Raw genomic sequence first — 18,957 nt, forward strand, 5'->3', positions numbered from 1 at the left:
GTAGCAGGAGTCCTTTGACTGGAGAGCTCCCACCAGTCAGAGTAGGAAATACTTGGCAAGAATGAAGTATTCTTAGGAAGCTACCTTGAATGAGAAGGGAGGAAGGGGCTTGGAAAGAATTTTCAAAGGAAAATAAGAAAATAGAATCAATAAAGAACTGGAAGTGTGAAAAGGAAGAAAAAGTTGTTTGCACTGCATGGCTTTTCTACTGCTTTGGGACATTTAGGGGTGCCAAGGAAGTACATACCTTTGCAGGAGTAAGTGATGACTGAAATCAGCAGCAATGCATGGAAGGTCCGATCCGCACAGACTAGCTTAAGGTGCAAACCTATGCATGTTTAGACAGAAAAAAAGTCTTACAACTCTCAGCAAACATGCATAGGACTGCACCCTTAAATGCTGATGTATGTACTAAAAATGCAAAGAAAGGGAGACATAGCAAGTAACCAGTGCAATCCATAGATCAAGGAAAAGTTTCCCCACTTTGTAGAATAATGCCATCTTCTACCAAAACCTCCTTCCATCTACGAACAGTAGTTATGTAGCTTCATGATTTTCTTTGCCTTAATATGAGGCAAGCAGCCCCAAGTAGGGCTATCGGATTGCCAAATAGACTTCCCTTCCCTTTTAAAGCTGCAATTTTATGCACACTAACATGAAAACCAGAGCGATAGAACTCAGTGGGACTCACTACTGAGTAGACATGTATAAGATTGCGCTGTAAAGCCAATGGGACCAGTGAGCTTTGGGGAGTAGTAAGAAGCCGGCAACATGAGTGCTGGCTAAGGGTTTTGCAGCCCAAAACGGGTCTTTCAAAACATTTTGCGCATTTTCAGGCAGAAGCAGCACTGGAAAGATTCTTTGTGACACTTTGGATAAAAGATAAGCAGACCCTGAGGAAGGGAAGCCCTTTCTGAAATACACTGGGCATAATAATAAAAAATTCAGGCACCTGAGAATATTTTCTCTTCTGTTTAAGGACACTTAAGTGCCTTCCCCTCTTGCTGTTTCCTAAGCAAATGCCACACTGGCCTAATTGGTGGTTTTAAGGGAAGCATTATATCCAGGTTTCCAGTATGGCAATGCATGAGACAAGACTATGGAAGTGTCATGTCATTGTACCTGGAGAGTCGCCTTTACTCAGAATATAATTTTGGATCCAGGATACAGATGCAAGATGGAGAAGAGCCACAGCTTTGTAAGTGGCAAAGCTTTCCAGTTTACAACGTTCTGTTTTCCTTGTTGTAAAACAAAGGTGAAGGGACCTGCGTTCCTCCAGATCTTGCTGGACTAGAACTCCCATCATCCCCAACCCTTGGCCATGCTGGCTGGGGCTAAAGGGAGTTGGGGGCCCAACATTAATTTCTATTTCATTATTATTATTATTATTATTTATATCCTGCCTCCCCCCCCCCAATACTAGGACTCAAGGCGGCCTTACAACGTTAAAGCTGCTACAATTAAAACCTATAAATGGAAATATAAATACAACTGCATAAAAGTTAAAAATATAATTAAATCGTCAATATTAAAATTGTAAAGGTATTAAAACATTAAAAGACAACCGGAACAAAAAAAAATGGTATCCACACGTCGCATTTTCCCAGGTCCAGACTAGTTATTTCATGCTTTTCTTTGTCCTGCAGCGTCAGTCGAACAATTCCCTTTCCTTTTTCTTACGTGTATTCTAAGCAATACGATTACAGCAACAATGAATTATTATACTCTAATAATTTAATTACAAAAATTATAAATTTGCAGGGGGAACTACCTAGCGAAGCTGGGCTGCTTGTTGTTTCCTCAGGGAAAAGAACAACAACACTTTAAAAGCAACAACACCCTCTTCCCTTCAACGTTTTCTCCGATTTCTGAAAGGTGCAAAAATGAGATAAATAAAAATATCACGCGTACAACGCCCATCACATTTCGTTACGCGTTGCTTTTACGTTAGAAAAATAGTAAGTTAGTAGGGGGAAACCATGTGGCCAAGCTAGGGGGCTTGTTTCCTCAGGGAAAATAAGAATAAACACCCTTTTAAAAACAACGCTCTCTTCCTCGCAGCGGTTTTTCTAGTTTCTGAAGCGGGGCAGCTTCGGAAACACACAGACATATGCGAATGGGAAAGAGAGAGAGCCTAGCAACGGAGCACGAAAAATATATTTTAAGCTGAACGTTTTGGCGCCTGCCCTCATGGGCAACGGTGCCGTGAACTGAGATTGAGGAGGAGCAGCGAAAGGCTGCACGGTTGCCGGAGTATTTCTTTACATTTTGTTCCCTTTAGGAAACGAGCAAAACAAAACGCATGAATAAAAATAAAACGTCTGAGGCGAGATGCCTGAGGGAAACTGAGACCGGGAGGGCGGGGGAGGGGAAAAAGGCGGGAAAGCGGGCGCTCCACGCCGCCCCTTCCCTCATCTCCCCACCCCCTTACAAAGCCGGCCCTCTCCCCCCGCGCACTACATTTCCCAGCCTGCTCCGCGGTTGAAACGCCTTTCCGCCCTCGAGGGTTGCTGCTCAGGACGCCTCCCAGGCGCCTTCGCGGCGGTGTCCGCAGCCGCCCTGACTGATGCTCCGCGGCCGGAATCCCCGGCCCGGCGCACTACATCTCCCAGGCTGCTTTGCGGCCGAAGCGTCGGCAGCGCCGCCGCCGCGCTCCTCGCTCCCCGGCTTCTCGAGAGGGGCCCAAGATGGCGGAGGGGGTGTTGAGCGCCGGCGTCAACCTGGAGGCCTTCGCCCAGGCCATCGCGGCCATCCAGGCGCTGCGCTCGAGCGTGACGCGCGTCTTCGACTGCCTGAAGGACGGCCGGCGCAACAAGGAGGCGTTGGAGGGCCGCGAGAAGGGCTTCGTCGCCAGCTTCCAGGAGAGCCTCCACTCCGTCAGCCGGGACCTGGGGTGAGGAAGCCCGCCGGGGAGGTTGCCCCGGCAACGGGACGGTTGCCCCGGCAACGGGGCCGCGCGCCGTCCTCCTCCTCCTCCAGTGATGGAGCGGTGGCTGTGAGCCTCGTGGGCTTTGCAAGCGCACTGTTTAAACAGGGAGCAGCGTGGTGTAGTGGCTAGCGTTGGGCTGGGGCCATAAAAGCCTCATGAAAGAAGCAGGCAGCAAGAACTGCCGGTCGGATGCTTCTGAGGGAGGCGGTGGCAGGTGGCAGGCTCCTCTGCTAGCGCATGGGCAATGTGGTGTAGCGCCAGTGTGGTGTAAGTGGTTCGAGTGCTGGACTGGGACTAGGGGGACCCAGGTTCAAGTCCCCACTCGGCCGGGAAGCCCGCTGGGTGCCCCTGGGCCAGCCCCTGACTCTGAGCCTAGCCTACCTCACAGGGCTGTTGTGAGGATAAAATGGAGAGGCGGAGGAACATGTGAGCCACCTTGGGTCCCTTGCGAGAGGGATAAAAGTGGGATATAAATATAATAAAAAACAAAGACTACAAGGGGTTCTAGTCCCCTCTTGGCCATGAAGTTCACTGGGTGACTTTGGGCCAGTCGCAGACTCTCAGCCTAACCTTACCTTGTAGGGTTGTTAGGATAAAATGGAGAGGAGGGACAACGGGTAAGCCACCTTGGGGTCCTTGCAAGAGGAATAAAGGTGGGATATAAATATAATAATAAACAAAGAATACAAGGGTTCTAGTCCCCCCTCGGCCATGATGCTCACTGGATGACTCTGGGTCAGTCACGGACTTGTAGGTTGCTGTGTGGATAAAATGGAGAAGAAGAAGACTATGTAAGCTGTCTTTGGGTTCTTTGTAGGATAAAAGGCAGGATATAAAAATAATAAATAAAATAATGAAGGAGCGTAGGGCTAATAATGAATGTCGGTTGGCTGTGACAGGTGAACCACGTAGACTGTTTGTCCCTCTGGTCCACTGTTGAATACTCTGGTAGCCTTCAACCTTTTTAGATTGAGGAACAAAAATTAAAATGGGAATAAATAAATCCAAGGAGGAAGAGGGTAGGTCTGATGAACATCATTGGCTGTGACAGCTAAACTGCTGGGGAGTGGGGGCAGAGGGTCCAACTGGAGCAGGCCCTGATGTTCCCTTTGCCTGCTCCTGTCTCCCTCACTTTTCTTCCCCACAGGGGAGATCTACTTTTAAATCCCCACTTGGCCATGAATCTCATTGGATAAGCTGCATCGCACAGTCTAACCTAACATAAAGGGTTGTTGTGAGGGGGAAAAAATGGGGAGGAGGTGGGGAGATCCATATATGCTTCCTTAGAAGGAAGTGGGATGTAAATGCAATAAATCAATAGCAGATCAGACTATTTAGCCTAGAATTATCCACTCTGATGGGCAGCAATTCTCCAGATTTCTTTTGCATCACTTGGTATCATATCCTTTAAACAGGAGATGATAGTGGTTGAACCTGGTACCTTCTGCGTGCAAAGTATGTGCTCTTCTACCACTGGTCTGTGGGCCTTTCCACCAGGGCTGTTGGAACAGGAGACTGTTGCTAAATGGAACCTCTGTACTTGGCGGCACCTTACCTTTGAATGGTATAGACTGGAGGCAAACTTCAGGAGGGGACTACTGTCTTCAAGCCCTGTTTGTGATCTTCCCAAAGATCATAAGGCTTTAAGGCTTTTTATGAGCACGGGTATGAAGTACATTGGGGCGGGTGCAGAGTTTCAACCCTTTACATATGGCCACTTCAGATGTCTACTGCTTCCGTGGGGGAAGACAAGTAGGATGATACAGGGATAATTGCACCCATATCATCAGGGGTAGCTAGCCATGCACTGATCATGAATGCCCATTATATCTCCTTATTATCCCACATAGCAATTTCCGTTTTCAGGGTATAGTATATTGTATAGCAAAACAATTAGGCTGTTTTCTATTTTATTTCTACTAAATTAGCTATCCTTATGAATCCATCTCCGTTCGAAATGTCTTTGCTCTTGTCGTTTTCTGCTTCCAGAAACTACCCCTTGCCCCAAATATGGATTTTTAAAACTGGTTTGGATCCAAGAGTAGGCGCATGCAACACGGCTAGCAGAAGCAGATTTCTCTGCCCCCTCCTCCCCACGGCAGCCCCTCCAGCCCCATGAAAAAGCTACACAGAGGGTTGGGGGACCCAGCCACGTGTCATGTTCTGTCTTTCACTGCCATTGTAACATATGCTAGTATAATGTGTATGTGTCCTGACATCACGATGTTGTCCATTCTGCCACCATGTTCTGCGTTGCTGGCTGCTACAGTTGGGAAGAAAGAATACTTGCAACCGGACGTAGGAAGGGGGGAAGTAGATAAGCGGCTACCCTTTTCGGTGGCAACCACGGATATCATAATGTCTACTTTTGCCCTTTATTCTGAAACACAATTTTGTCTTTTAAAGAAAATGGACAAAATCTGTCCATGGTTAAAGAGTTCTGCTTGCTGTGGGCAGAGCTCTCAAAACATACGTAGATTTAAATAAGAGCATATTTGAACCTATGAAGCGGCCGTATACTGAGTCAGACAAATGGTTCATCTAGGCCAGTATTGTGTACACCTGGGGTGGGCAACTTGTGGCCCTGCAGATTGTTTTGGCCTACAGCTCTCATCAACCCCAGCCAGCATAGCCAATGGTGAAGGAAGATGGTAGTTGGAGGCCAAAGCAACTGGCGGGCCTGACGTTGCCCCCTGGCTGGCAGTGGCTCTCCAGGATTTCAGACAAGAGTCTTTCCCAATCCTGCCTGCAGATGTTGGGGATTAAATCAGGGACCTTTTGCATGAAAAGTAGATGCTGCACCATTGAGCTGTGGCCCTTCTCCACTCCTTCCTTCCCGTTACATTAGACAGCTTCCCTATCTAACCTCACAGTGTACCTGCCTCTTCTCTCCCCCTTCTTAACTTTATTCTCTCTCTCCTTGCCCCCCTTCCCCAAAATAACATGAGAACTTAACTTTTACTCAAAAGAAGATCAAGCAGCTGTACAGGAACATGGGTATAAGAGTGAATGTCATGTAATGGGTGGTTAGAATTTTGGACTTGGACCCGAGAGACTGAATTACATCGCTGCTCAGTCATGAAACACACTGTGTCACCTTGGACAAATTATTCTCTGTTAGCCAAATCTACCTCACAGAATTGTTGTGAGGGGAAAAATGGCATAACCCCATGTCAACTGCCCATGGCTTGTTGAGAAGCATGAGATACCAATGTTAATACTCCTGTATATGGAACTGTGGAAACATGAGTTTGATATCAAGAGTTCAGGCTTTTTCCTAGCTGCTTACATTGTTTCCAGATCTTGAGCACTTTTTCCAATTCGTTTTGAAACTTTTTCTGTAGCTGTGAGGACTGAGAGCCATTTTTAAAAGGAAGCTGGTGTTTTCTAGATGCTAATAGAAAATAAGCCTTGGACAGGCCTTTTGATTAGACAGCCGGGCCTGTGTATTAGAGCGAGAAAACTGACAGGAAGTGTATATTGAATTTTTTTATATTGACCAGTTGCTGTGCATTTGTATTCGTTTTATAATGACATATCATGTGTTGTGACTTGCCCTGGGATTGTTAATAAAATAATTGAATCCTGTTAGTATTTAAGTGCTAGAATATAGAAAAAAACATTGCTCTTTTGTCAAGTTATGCTGTAAAAGAGTTAATGAAAGACACTCCCTTAAAAAAACATGCTCTAATTGCAGTTTCTTTTCATTTTATTTTAGTGAACTGGAACGTCTAAGTAACCTTGTAGGCAAGCCGTCTGAGAACCATCCTCTCCACAATAGCGGACTGTTGAGTTTAGATCCTGTACAAGACAAAACACCCCTCTACAGTCAACTACTTCAGGCCTATAAATGGTCAAATAAGGTAAAAAAAAGCTAAAGTTAAAATAACTAGAGGGATTGATGATTTTGGCTTGTGTGTCACCTGAAATGTGGTCCAAACTATTTGCAAGGGTGTGGGTGATTAGGAATAACACTTGGAGGGCCTGGGATAAGCACCAAAGCTATCAGACACCCATATTTACTCTTGCTGCTGGGTTGTCTCGCAGTGCTGCTCCTTTAAAGGTGGGAGAAGCAGCTCAGATAACCTCACTGTGCTGCTCTGCAAGAGAAATTACTTTGTGTGTATGTATGTCTGACCCAAGTCAGACTTTTGGCTGAGTGAAAATCATAATGCGACACTCTTGCCACTGCACCACACTTTGGATCTTTGTCTTTGGTTCCATGAAGCCAGCAATGGAGTGAGGAGTCCTTGTTTTCCAGTCCTGCAGGAACTTGGTGTGGTTGCTTCAAATACTCATTTTACAATCAGACACTCCCTGCCCTGTACTAGAACAACCAAATTTAAGAAATTACCTTTTGTCTTTTATACCTGTATGTGTTGTTTTTATTTTAAATAAAATGTGAGTTATCCCAGTGTTCCAAATAAAAGCCAAGAAGAATGCTTTGATTTTATTTATTTATTTCATTTCTATACCGCCCACTAGCCAAAGCTCTCTGGGCGGTTCACAATCTCTAGTGTATTATTTATATTTACAAAATATTCATGATAACATTAAATTAATTACAATAGTTTGTAATGTAATCATTTCACAAGTTAAGTAACCTGCTTTATTGTGATCACTGTCTATCCTTGTTACACTTCTACGAAATTAATGCTGAAATACATTACCATTATTTGACCAGTCATCAGATATCCAGCTGGCCAAGAACCTTGTCTGGTCAGTTGACCTAGATGGAATTTATGATACATAAAACTATTCTGGGTGTTGTCAATTACCAGTATTTATGGTTTATGCTGGAAAGAAGTTGCCCTCAGAACAGGCCATATCACATACAGAATAACAAATAGTTGTAAATCAACTGCATAGTGTTTGGAAAAACAGTTGTGGTAAACTTTAAATCAACACTGCAATCTTACGCATATTTACACAAAACCATTGTATCCAGTGGGGCTAAGTCCTTTAGAAAGTGTGTCTATTCTGTCAAGGCATCTGGCGCTGTAGTTTTATTTTAATACAGTGGTGTGATCTACACTTACTTCAGAATCTGGTTTAAGCATTTTTCTGCACCTCTTCTGTGATAAACTGATTTCAGAACATTTATTCACTTACCATTCACCCTTCAACAAGCACTACTTATTGGATTTTGTGATCTGCTCTGACCTTCCATTTACAGCAGTTGGTAGTGATGCATGAATTTATTTTATTTATCTCTTACATTTATGCACTTCTTCCTCTTGCAAGGAACCCCAGATGGCTTATATGGAGGTCCACCTCTCCATTTTATCTTCACAACAACTAGGTTAGACTGAGAGTCAATGACTGGCCTGAAGTCACCCAGTGAGCTTTATGGCTGTGTGGGGACTAGAACCTGGATCTCGCTAGTCCCACTCCAGCTCTCTAACCACTATGTCACACCGGCGCTACACCATATGGTTAATATGGTTAGCACCATATTGCCTCTGTGCTAACAAAGGAGCCGGTCACCTGTAGTTGTCTCTGTTGGGAAAATTCCACCAAAAGTTCTTGCTGCCTGCTTCTTTTATGATGCAATAACATGATGCAGCACTTTTCACTCACTCAGTATGTGTGGAAACTGATTTTGTCAGGTTGGTTTTGCTCTTTCTCAACAGCTGTTTATTTATTAAGAGTGTATAGAATAATTGGAATGGGAGATTTTTTTTGTATGACTCTCTTTGCTGTTGGTGATCAGTGCTTGGAAGGAAAGCATTTGGTTGCCATGGTGTGTGGAAGTGATTTCTGCCTCTGCATTTAATTTTTAATTTTTGACCGCTTTGTGGCTGGCATGTTGTATTTTTGATGAGCTGAGGTAGGTCATCTCTCTTCTCTGCCTGGATCGCTCATGCATTAACCACTGTACATCTAAACACATTGCTGACAGCATAAAACATGGGCCTAAGAACAGCATCCAAAAAAGAGTGTCTTATAAGGATGTGGAAATGTATAAACACAGGTACCCATGCATGGTTTTAGCACCCATTATTGCAATTCTACATGTCTGTTCAAAAGTAAGTCCCATTAAGTTCAATAGGGCTTACTCCTAGGTAAATGATGTAGGATTGCAAGTTATACCAAATTATTAGAAGTGCTTTGCTTGTACTCCCAAGTCCGAAGCAGAATGTCTAAGAATCCTTCTAGAGGAAGGTGATATATGTGTGTTTGTCTGTGTATTGATTTTGCCTAAGCCTGCAATCCTATGTACACTTACATGGAAGAAAAAAACCCATTCAACTCAGTGGGGCTAACTTGTAAGTCAACATGGGTATGATCTCATTGCACCACCGATGAGTCTTGGCTTCTGTACACACTAAACAATTCCCACTCAAATGCATATGTAAGCCAAAGAAAGGAGAGGGTGAGTCACTTTGCAGGAGGCTCAGATCTAAACAGTATAACAGACATCTATTTCCTGGTAGAGAGAGGCAAATTAGTCTATTTCCGGTCTATGTCACTTTCCCAGGTTTCAAAAAAACACCCCCTCAATCACATTTAAAATGTATTTTATGTTAAAATATGTTTTTAAAATGTATTTTGATACTCCTTTGAGCTGAAACACTTGTTGGAACGTCTGGGAAGTGCAAAAGCTGGTAGATAAGTCCACATGTTAGTCCATGAGGTGAGGGTCAGTTCAGCTAGACTGGTGGGGACGAGGGAGAGGGCCTTCTCTGTGGTGGCCCCCACTCTGTGGAACTCCCTCCCTAGGGAACTCCGTCATGCCCCCTCTTTAATGAGCTTCCGTCATGCATTAAAAACGTGGTTGTTCAGGCAGGCATTTGGGGTGGGTTAGGGTTTAAAAAAAAAAAAAATTATGGTAAAATTTTATTGTTTTAAATTGTTTTATGGTGGGTTGTACATCGCCCAGAGTGGCTGGGTGACCAGTCAGATGGGCGATTAATAAATTTAATAAATAAATAAATAAAATAAATATTGGAAGTCACAAAGTTTCAGTTCCTCAAACATCTCTGTTCTGTAGTTTTACAAAAATAGTTCTGTGTTATATCTTGAGACAACGTGTACTAGAAAATAATACAGATGATAGTTTTCATATGGCTGTGCACTACAAATTCTTTTCTTGTACTACTTGGCTTCATATCTGTTCCAAGGTGCCCCTTGTTCTGTACTAATACGTTGAAATAGGGGGAAACGTTCCTCGCAAGTGGTGCATATCATTTTTTGTATATGTTTTTTCTACCTGGAAGTGGTGTGTGTGTGTGGCCATTTGTGAGATGATATAGAAAATGGATCTTTTATGAGAGCGTATAGTATTGAAAATATTTAGTTGCTCACTAGACCAGCAATTTTTAAAGAAACAATCAAGAACAAATGTTGAACTACTGTTGTGTTCTATTGTTGTGTCTGTTGGATACCAATAAAGTACTGAGGCCACTAAATGCTACCGAAATGCTTTGCCACTTGCAACTAGCAAGAGGACAGTGGACAGTTGCAGTGTTTGTGTGTGTGTATGTTTGTATTTTTATGTGCATTAAGGCCTGGATTCAATTTCAGCAGCTCCAGTTAAGGCTGCAATCCGAAACACACACCTACTAGGGCATATGTTCCATTGAAACCAGTGGGATTTAGCTTTGCTTAGGATGACTCTGTGAAAGAACCATGTGTAGCAAGGCTGGGAAAGACCCCTGCCAGAGATCCCAGAAAGCCACTGCCACTTACTAGACAATGCTGGGCTAGATGGACCAGTGATCTGACTCGCCATATTATAGTGGTATTTGTATATGTTGTGGAGATGGGCCATACCTCAGCCATAGAGCACATTCTTTGCATACAGGAAGTCTAGTGTTCAATCCCCGGCCACTGTACTTAAAAGAATTTCATGTCTCTGTCTGAGAGAGCTGCTGTGAATTGGAATAGACTACTGGTCTTCAGCTGGTGGGTTGGGACCCAAAACTGGGCTTCTTCTGTAGGGTCAAACCACTATTTTCTCTCTGTGAAAATGCCATCCTTTTTCAAGACCAGGAGTCTGGGAAGAGGGTAAAGCAGAAAAATGGGAGAAAGAAATGAGAGATAAAGAGAGGGGGTGGGGGGGGGAGAGAGAAGAAAGATGGCCATATATTGTGAAAACAAAAAAAAAGTAATGCAGGTTGGGCTTTAAGGGGGAGTCCCAGAAGACTACTGAAGTAGGCAGTGTGGGTCTGGTTGGACGGACCAGTGCTGGGTCTGGATGGATGGACCATGTCATTGTGTAATAAGGCTGTCCATGCTTGCTACTTTGCTTTTCAAATGCCATTTTGCCCATGTCGGTCACAAGGCAAACACCGTGTTCAGCTTATGCCACTTGCAATCATATGAACAACAAAAATGGAGGGTTCATGTTGTGTGTATGCAAGAGCAAATGTTTTAAATTAAAAGGAATGGGGGAAAGGGTACGACCATACGGTGTTTGCTTTGTGTTTAAACACTAAGTAGTTTTGTATAATATAAGTACAGCAGGCTAATTGCTTGTCATAGAGCATATGGGAGCAGGAATTACATTTTTAAGCCTAATTTTTAGAGTGTTTTTTTTAAAGCCAAGTTAATTTCAGCAGGAGGCGTATTCCCTTTTTCGCTGTTCTTCTAACTAAAACTTATTGTAAAGAGACAGTGGCTTGGTTTGGAAATAATGCTAAACTATGGTTTAGTGTGACAAGAATGAAAGAAGAGTGTACTCACCATCCTCGCAAGGGTACCTACAAGGAGATTGGAAGCATCTGTTTCTTCTTGTAAACTAACCAGAGTTCTCTGTTATGCATGAATTTGGAGAACTCTGGTTAGTTTTGTTCCAGGTTCATAAGCCATGGTTTCATCCTGCCTTGTGTGAACTAACCATAGTTTAATTTGACCAGAGTTTTCCCAAGTTCGGATATAGCAGGGAGCCCTGTTTATTTTAAAAGCCAAAGCAGATACTGATTTCCACCCTATGGACACATCGGAGAGGGGGGTTTGTGAGCCTGAGGCTCATGCCAGCTTGGGCACGTAACGCTAAACCATAATTTACCATTTTGCTTCACCCAGCAACAAACCATGGGTTAAACTGTGGGTTGTTTGGCTTTTAACAACCTAGAGTTCCAGGTATGCCTGTCTGGGTCGATTAGGAAAGCTGATGCAAAGTGGAAGTGGTGAGAGCATCAGCCCCCAACAACCCATGGGTTGTTATGTGTGAACTGGACCAAAGTGTTGATTTCAAACATGCCGGTATTGCTAAGATTTAGAGTTTCCTGGAGCAAGCAGATACCTTTTTATTGTGGATGTGGCTTGCGTTTCCAAAAAAGATTGGTTAGAGTAATTAAACAACTGTTTTTAGTTTGCTTTATAAAAAGTTATAAAATCCTAGGTTGCATCAAAGAATGCACTTGTGTTATATATACATGGGGCTTAATATTAATTAAATCCACATGAGGTTTCTCTGCAGGAAAACACTTTGGTGTCTAGAGCTCATTTCCTGTGGTGTTGGAATGGGTGGAAAAATCTGTCTGAGCTAACACTTCTGCAGCTGAATACTTGAGTAACGGTCACATTTTATTAATTTAGACTGAAATAGTAAGGTCAGTTGTTTGAAGATTTAGATAGATGAGCTGTTTTATCCTAGTGCAATTCACTAAAGTAGGTGGCACATTGGCGAGCCTTTGGCAGGTAAGCAGGTGAAGTTCAGTTGAGATCTGTGCCCTGCATGGTGAACTCAGCACCCACATGTCTATTCATTAAGCATGGCAGAATACAGCAAGGCACACAGTGGCCTCAGTGGTCTGAAGCAGGGCAAATGTGGTGGTGGTGGTGTCTGAAAGCGTGGTTACAGATCTGATGAATGTACTTGAGGTGTGTTTCCTTCTAGCAATACAGGTAATCAACAAAGTTCAGAAGAGTTAGTGAATGCCATCTTACAATCACATCTACTCCATCTTCCTTGGGGTTAGATTAAATGCCGTTCTTACCGCCTGCTTTTCTTGATTGTTACTTGTATATTCATCCACTCTTCGCCCTTGGCATGTCACTTGTATGTCCTAGCCCCGATGCATGCCTGAGGCTGTGCCTGTTAAGATGTTCCCATAGATGCTGCAGAAGCTAAAAAACTATAGTTCACTAGCAAACCTATGTGAGAACTGTTTCATAGGACATCTGTCTTAAAAAGATATTTTGATATTCTTTATAGCAAAACAAACATCTTTTTGGCACTTTCTCTGTGACTCTTTCCAGGACCTTTGTGTCTGCCATCTTCTAAGCAGATTAATCCTCCCTTTGGTGTTACAGTGGCTATGGTGGTATAATAAATGAATCCCCAGCTCCCAAACTGCTATTAAAGCTAGGGCTGAGCCAAAATGATTTCCTGTTTTGTTGCTCTGTTTTTAAGCTGCAAAGTGCTTTACTGTTGGTGATATGGAGGTGAGGACTGCAAAAAGGAGGAACATAAGCTGCCTTACCCCAAGTCAGATCCTTAGTCCATCTAGCTCTGCATTCTCTACACTGATTGGCAGTGGCCGCCTGCAGTTTCACGCAGGAGCCTTTCCTCGCCTGGCTGGAGATGCCAGGAATTGAACTGGGGACCTTTATGCAAAGCTTAAGTGTTTGCATAACGCATGCTTGCTGGGTTCCCACGACACCCCTGAGCGGGGGCTGCATATTCAACCTGGTAGTCATGGCATGTAGTCCAAAGCCAGTCACTGTTTACTACATTACGCTGGCTTTTGAACTATTAACTAAGAAGCTCTAATTTAGTTCTTGTTGTAGACTTGAAAACCAACAGATTTGAATGTCTTCATTTATATCATTAAGTATCTTTGCAGATAGAATATATTCTTTCTCCTAAAAATTGAGTTAATTACCAGTAATGAGTTATAATGATTTTCTGTTCTTGAAGCCAAGGGAAACAACATGATACTTTCCCTTGTTTATTAAATTATCCATTTCATTCTTAATTATTTGTTTAGATAATTTTGTTGCGGGGCTAAAATATAAAAAACAATAGATGCTTATAGGGGAGTTTCAGACTTGTTAAGCTGCTGTGGTTGCCTAGTATCGATCAGACACAGATATTGAGTTTAACAGCAATGAAATGTCATTAACTGTTAACCTTAACAACCATAAACATTTTTGTCTTGTAATAAGCCATGATGCCAAGTAAACATAATTGCTAATTTTTAGATGTGCTCAAACATTTTAAATTTTGCTTTGTCTTGTCCAATGAAACTGAAGTATTAATGGTTTTCTGGTAACTGCCTCTTACCCAAAAACCATAATCATTCTCGAATTTATTCTACAAAATTTCAGTATAATGCTTCTGGTTTTGTTACTTTAGTTATCCAGTTTTCTCTAGAGAGGTTTCATTCATACAATTAAAGGAAACATTTTTCCTTTACAGTAATAGAGCAACATACATGAGTGAAGATTGGAAAAAAGATGTGACCATTATGAGCTCTCTTGGGAGTTCGATGTCATTGCTTTTGAAAGAGGTGTTGCTGCTCTGCTTTTCATTGTTGATCAGGTTCAGAATGAAAAAATGGTTAGGTTTATAATCCCAGGATCTCCGTACACTTGGGTTGGCTTTAATAAATAAGCCAAATATCATGTTCAGTTGCTGCTTTGAATGAAAGCCTGTTGTCCCCTTCGTTTTCTAGAAAGTTGGATCAATAGAGCAAATTTGGGGGTGTTCACACTTTCTTGGTAGAAGTTTGAAGACTCATGTAAGAGGAGTGACCAGATAACTTATTAAGGGTCCCTGCCATAAGAACTGTGTCTTTGTTTGAGACTTTTGTTACTTTCCCTTTTTATTTTGATTTTTTTTCTTCTGGGTTCTCCAATGGGCTCCAGGTAAAGAGCTCGTTCTTGTTCAATTTTTAACTGAGGGCCAGTTCAGTAGTTGATGTGGCATCAGTTCAGATAGTGTTAATGAGATATTAAATTTTGTTCTTAGATTTTGAACTTTTGTTCCACTGTTTGTTTGGAAAAGCACGGATTTGTATGGTGTGTCTAGAATATATATACAAAGAAGGTATGTTTTCCTTGTACATTTATTTATACACATTGGCATATGGTCATTAAAAGAAGCATAAACACTGAGATGGAGAGCGATTGTAGCAATTGTACATTTATATGCAAATATTTACTGTTGTGCAAAATAATAGTCCCTATTTGACAATTTTGATCAGACAACATTAATCCTTATTCACTAAGTATAATGGAAATTGGATGTTTTCTCTGATAGACCCTATGACTAGTTTTACAGCAGGCAACGTGAGAGAGGATGAGGAAAACCTCTTTGGCGGATGCCATTCTGTAATTGTAGGCAGAACATTAAAGTTGCAGCACTGAGTAGAAACCACCTAATTTATAGCACTGAGTAGAAACCACCTCATTTATAGCACTGAAAAGAAAGCATCCAATTAAAATCTTTTATCTTCAAGAGACAAAGCAACTTCAAGTGAGTCCGTTTTAGAACGGGCATTCGCTTATTTGCACATGTCCTTGGGGAAGTTGCTTAATGCTGCCACCCATGTTGCCTTCACAATGGCTTCATCTGCAGTGTAGGTTATGATCTCGTGGCTTTATAGAGGTGTCAGTCAATGCTTTCAGTAAAATATTCTGTTCCTAAACAATGAAAAACAGAAGAGCGAGATTATAAGAATCCGGGAAAGTCTTTGAACATAAAGGGGTTGAGATGCATGGTAAGTATTATAGGAAGCTAATTCCTGTAGGGCTGTGCTCAGCAGGGTGGCGCATTTTACAATGGAGATTTCCAGCAGGCGACTACCTTCAACAATAAGGGAACTCTTTTACTCTGGCGCTTGGCTCTGGGCACTGCAGAACAAAGAGGGCAGAGGCATTAGTTGATAATTGCCAAAACATTCCTTTAATTGGGACCTGTAGAGGGCTGTATAAACATCTGGGACTGTGCTTATACCAAGACAAAAAAGAGGCTTGGCTATTGTTAAACATATGTTCTGGGATCTGACAGAGCAACCACCTGTCTTCCGCTGCTTAGGCACAAAGGAGGTAATTTAATGGAAGGCCTTACACATACAAATACCTTGCCTTCCCTGGGGCCACTATTGACATTAATTGTTCCCTACCATCTTTAGTGTGTGTGTGTGTGTGTGTGTGTGTTTGTGTGTGTGTGTGTGTGAATATATTCTGGGTTATGGGGACCATTGTTGTAGCTCAGCAGACAGTTTTGTGACCTGCTGATGAGATGCATTTGCGAAAAAAGATATCCTGGTGCTTTGCCTTGGTACGCAGGAACCTGCTGGTTTGTCTCTTCTGTCTTGTAAGGTCTGCCTCCAGAGTTGTGATAGGGTGGCCTCTGTGGCATCGTTTTGGCGGCTGCTTGCCAGTACAGCTTGTTCTTTGATTAAATATAAAGTTCTCTAAACCGACTGCTCTGAAGACTTCAGCCTGAGGATAATTAAACACAAAATTGCCTTTGAAACCCACACTTGCTGCGATTCCTCACGGTGAAGACCCTTGCTGCTCTTGGAAGGTGCTCTGCAGTGCGCGAGGGAGAATTATCCACTATCTGAGTTGCCTTGCCACAATGGCTGTGTAGATGTGATGTGGGATGCTTTCCAGTGTCTTGGAACTATAGAGAGAGCCTGGAGTCTACAGATTTGCCAAGAAATATATACACCCCGAAAGAAGGCAGATAAAGTAGGGATGTACGGACTGTGTAAAATCCACTCCGTCTGTATTTTGCGGATTCTCAGGTGTTTTTCATTCCGTCATCCGCCCACAGACGGATGGGAATATTTTTTTTTCCATCATGTGGAAAAATGCGGAAATAATTACATAAATATTTACATAAGTATTTACATAATTTACTCCAGTATGTAACTTTTACTGTATTGTCCCCTATTCCATTCTACGTTTCCTCAGCAGAAACGTACATATTTTTCTACGGATTTATATGCGTAAATTTTGGGAAAGTAAAAAAAATCATCCGAAAGTCCACGGACTCTGCACGGCCTGAGGGGGTCGCTCTGCAGTGGATTCTGCAGGTCGGATTCTTAGAAATCCGAGCTCATTTTAATCCGTGTCGAATTTCTCCAGCATCCCTAAGATAGAGATTGCATGGTGTACTACATTGATAATTTGACCTGTAGTGTGAACTTATGGGTCACGTGTGGTTTTTTACACCATGTTTCATTTTTATGTACAGTACATAACAGTGCTCAAAGCACTTAATATATGTAATCCTTCAGTAATTGTTCCAGCAACCCTGTAAGGTAGATCAGAATTTTCCATGTTATTGCAGGTGGGTGCCTGAGATCCCTAAAGGCTGCCTAGAAAGTTTATGGCAGAGGCATGACTTGAACCGCAAATTCATTTTCTTTCAGCCGCTGTGACTGAGAGCTAGTGTGACAGTGTTAGTTTCCTGCCTGTTGTTGCCTTCATTCCAGCAAGCACTATACTCACAACCACTTCAGTGCTTGGTGACTGCAGGATCACCTGCTGTGTTGAGTCCCAAATGCTTCTAACCAGTCACGTCCACCTGCTACCACAGGTAGGTTAGAAGCTTTGGCACATTGTTGCAAACCACCCTTGGTGTAAGTAAAGCTTGGTTTACACATGCAGCAGAACGAGGAAGTAGAATCCTGAGGAGGTAGACTGGTGTGTTACCTTGAATATATCCCCCTTTATTTTCCAGCAGCAAACATACTTATTCACTTTGGTTCCTGTGTGCTTGATACTATATATGGTGCGCATGTTATATATAGTTATATATCACATTTATGAAATGTGATACATAATTCCTCATTCTAGGGAGAGGATACAAATATGGTCAGGTTGGCATTTCCACACTACTTTAATCTAGAACTGTACGTGTTAAGTTAAATCTAGCCCTGCCACCACTACGGTGGGCAGTTTGTTGACATGCTGCTTGGAAGGGGCTTCGTACCTGTAAAAACTAGTTTTTCAAGAGTGGTCCCTGATTCCTGTTATCCATTTCAGAGCGTTCAGTACATTAGGCTTTTAGTCTGAGGGAGGCCATACCCACTGGGCTAAAGGCTTAACCAAGACATTTCCTCTTCTTAACGCATCTGGACCCATCTGTTGGGTCTGCTGCCATCGAGCACCATGGCTTTTCGCTGGACTGGGGTTAGAAGAAATCAGACTTGGTGGGAGAATTGCTTCCTGTCCACGAGCACTTTTTCTATTTGCAAGCTTTCTACCAAGTTGACTTGACTGGATTGGCTCCCCACTCCCCTTCCCCCGCATGCCTTGTAATGGTGTACATAAGCATGATGGTTGGACTGGTTAAGACTCTGGCATTTAAAGCTTTCTTCATTCTATTCACATTGGAGTTGATGAGAAACCATCCTGAGCATGTGAGGCTTCATGAGAGGTGTGTGGAGTAGGGATGCCTACTTCAGGGGCTCTTTAAGGGCCACTTCAAAAGGAGAGGCAAGCTTTAAAGGCCCCCCAATTCTTATTCAGCTTGGATTTAAAAGCAAACTGAAGAACAGCTTTGCCTCTGGAGATTTCACCTCCCCCCGCCCCACTTTGCTATATTAGTTTGCATAGGTTTGCGGGGGCGGGGGGACCTTCCAGGGCAAAATTCAGTGGTGGGGCCCTCTCCCCTGCTCTCCAGTTTACCTGGGGTGAGCCCCCACGGTCATCACCTCTGTCTTCTCCCCAGCCACCAGGGCCACTTGGGCCACAGTAGAGCTGTGGTTGTAGTCACCCGCTTCGCCTTGAACAGGCTTGCCCAGCTGTGCCAGTGCTCTTGGAATGGGAACTGAGTGGCTGCTTGATTGTGATTGGTGCTGAGCGGCCACCATGTTGTATTTCCTGCAGTGCAATGGCCAACATTCGACTCTGCACTACTTCCTGTGTGGGTGAGAAAAAGGCTCTTGAAACATCCAAGCCCTCCAACTGGTTTGGATTAAACTTTTAAAAAAGAGAAAGGCAGAAAAAAGGAAGACTTCAAGTATTCTTTCCAGGTTTAGTCCAATGGGAGCTTTTGGAAGCTCTTCCATCCCTGGAGTGGAGGACAGGAGCAGTAAGAACCAGAGCATGATGGA

At 43.1% G+C, this 18,957-nt stretch overlaps 1 protein-coding gene across 1 annotated transcript in view; it reads left to right on the top strand.

The window, feature by feature from the left end:
• Positions 1–2,665: 2,665 nt before the first annotated feature.
• MED27 (mediator complex subunit 27) overlaps positions 2,666–18,957 on the top strand; it is a 186,045-nt gene continuing 169,753 nt past the window's right edge. The window contains exons 1-2 of the mRNA XM_084820729.1: positions 2,666–2,893; positions 6,648–6,792. Coding sequence (XP_084676855.1) covers positions 2,688–2,893; positions 6,648–6,792 — 351 coding nt within the window. The 5' untranslated portion in view covers positions 2,666–2,687. The remainder of the gene's footprint in view (positions 2,894–6,647; positions 6,793–18,957) is intronic.

Source organism: Heloderma suspectum, chromosome 14 (assembly GCF_057233095.1).
Source record: "Heloderma suspectum isolate Gila_16-S chromosome 14, 16-S_ref, whole genome shotgun sequence".
Taxonomy (NCBI): Eukaryota; Metazoa; Chordata; class Lepidosauria; order Squamata; family Helodermatidae; genus Heloderma; species Heloderma suspectum.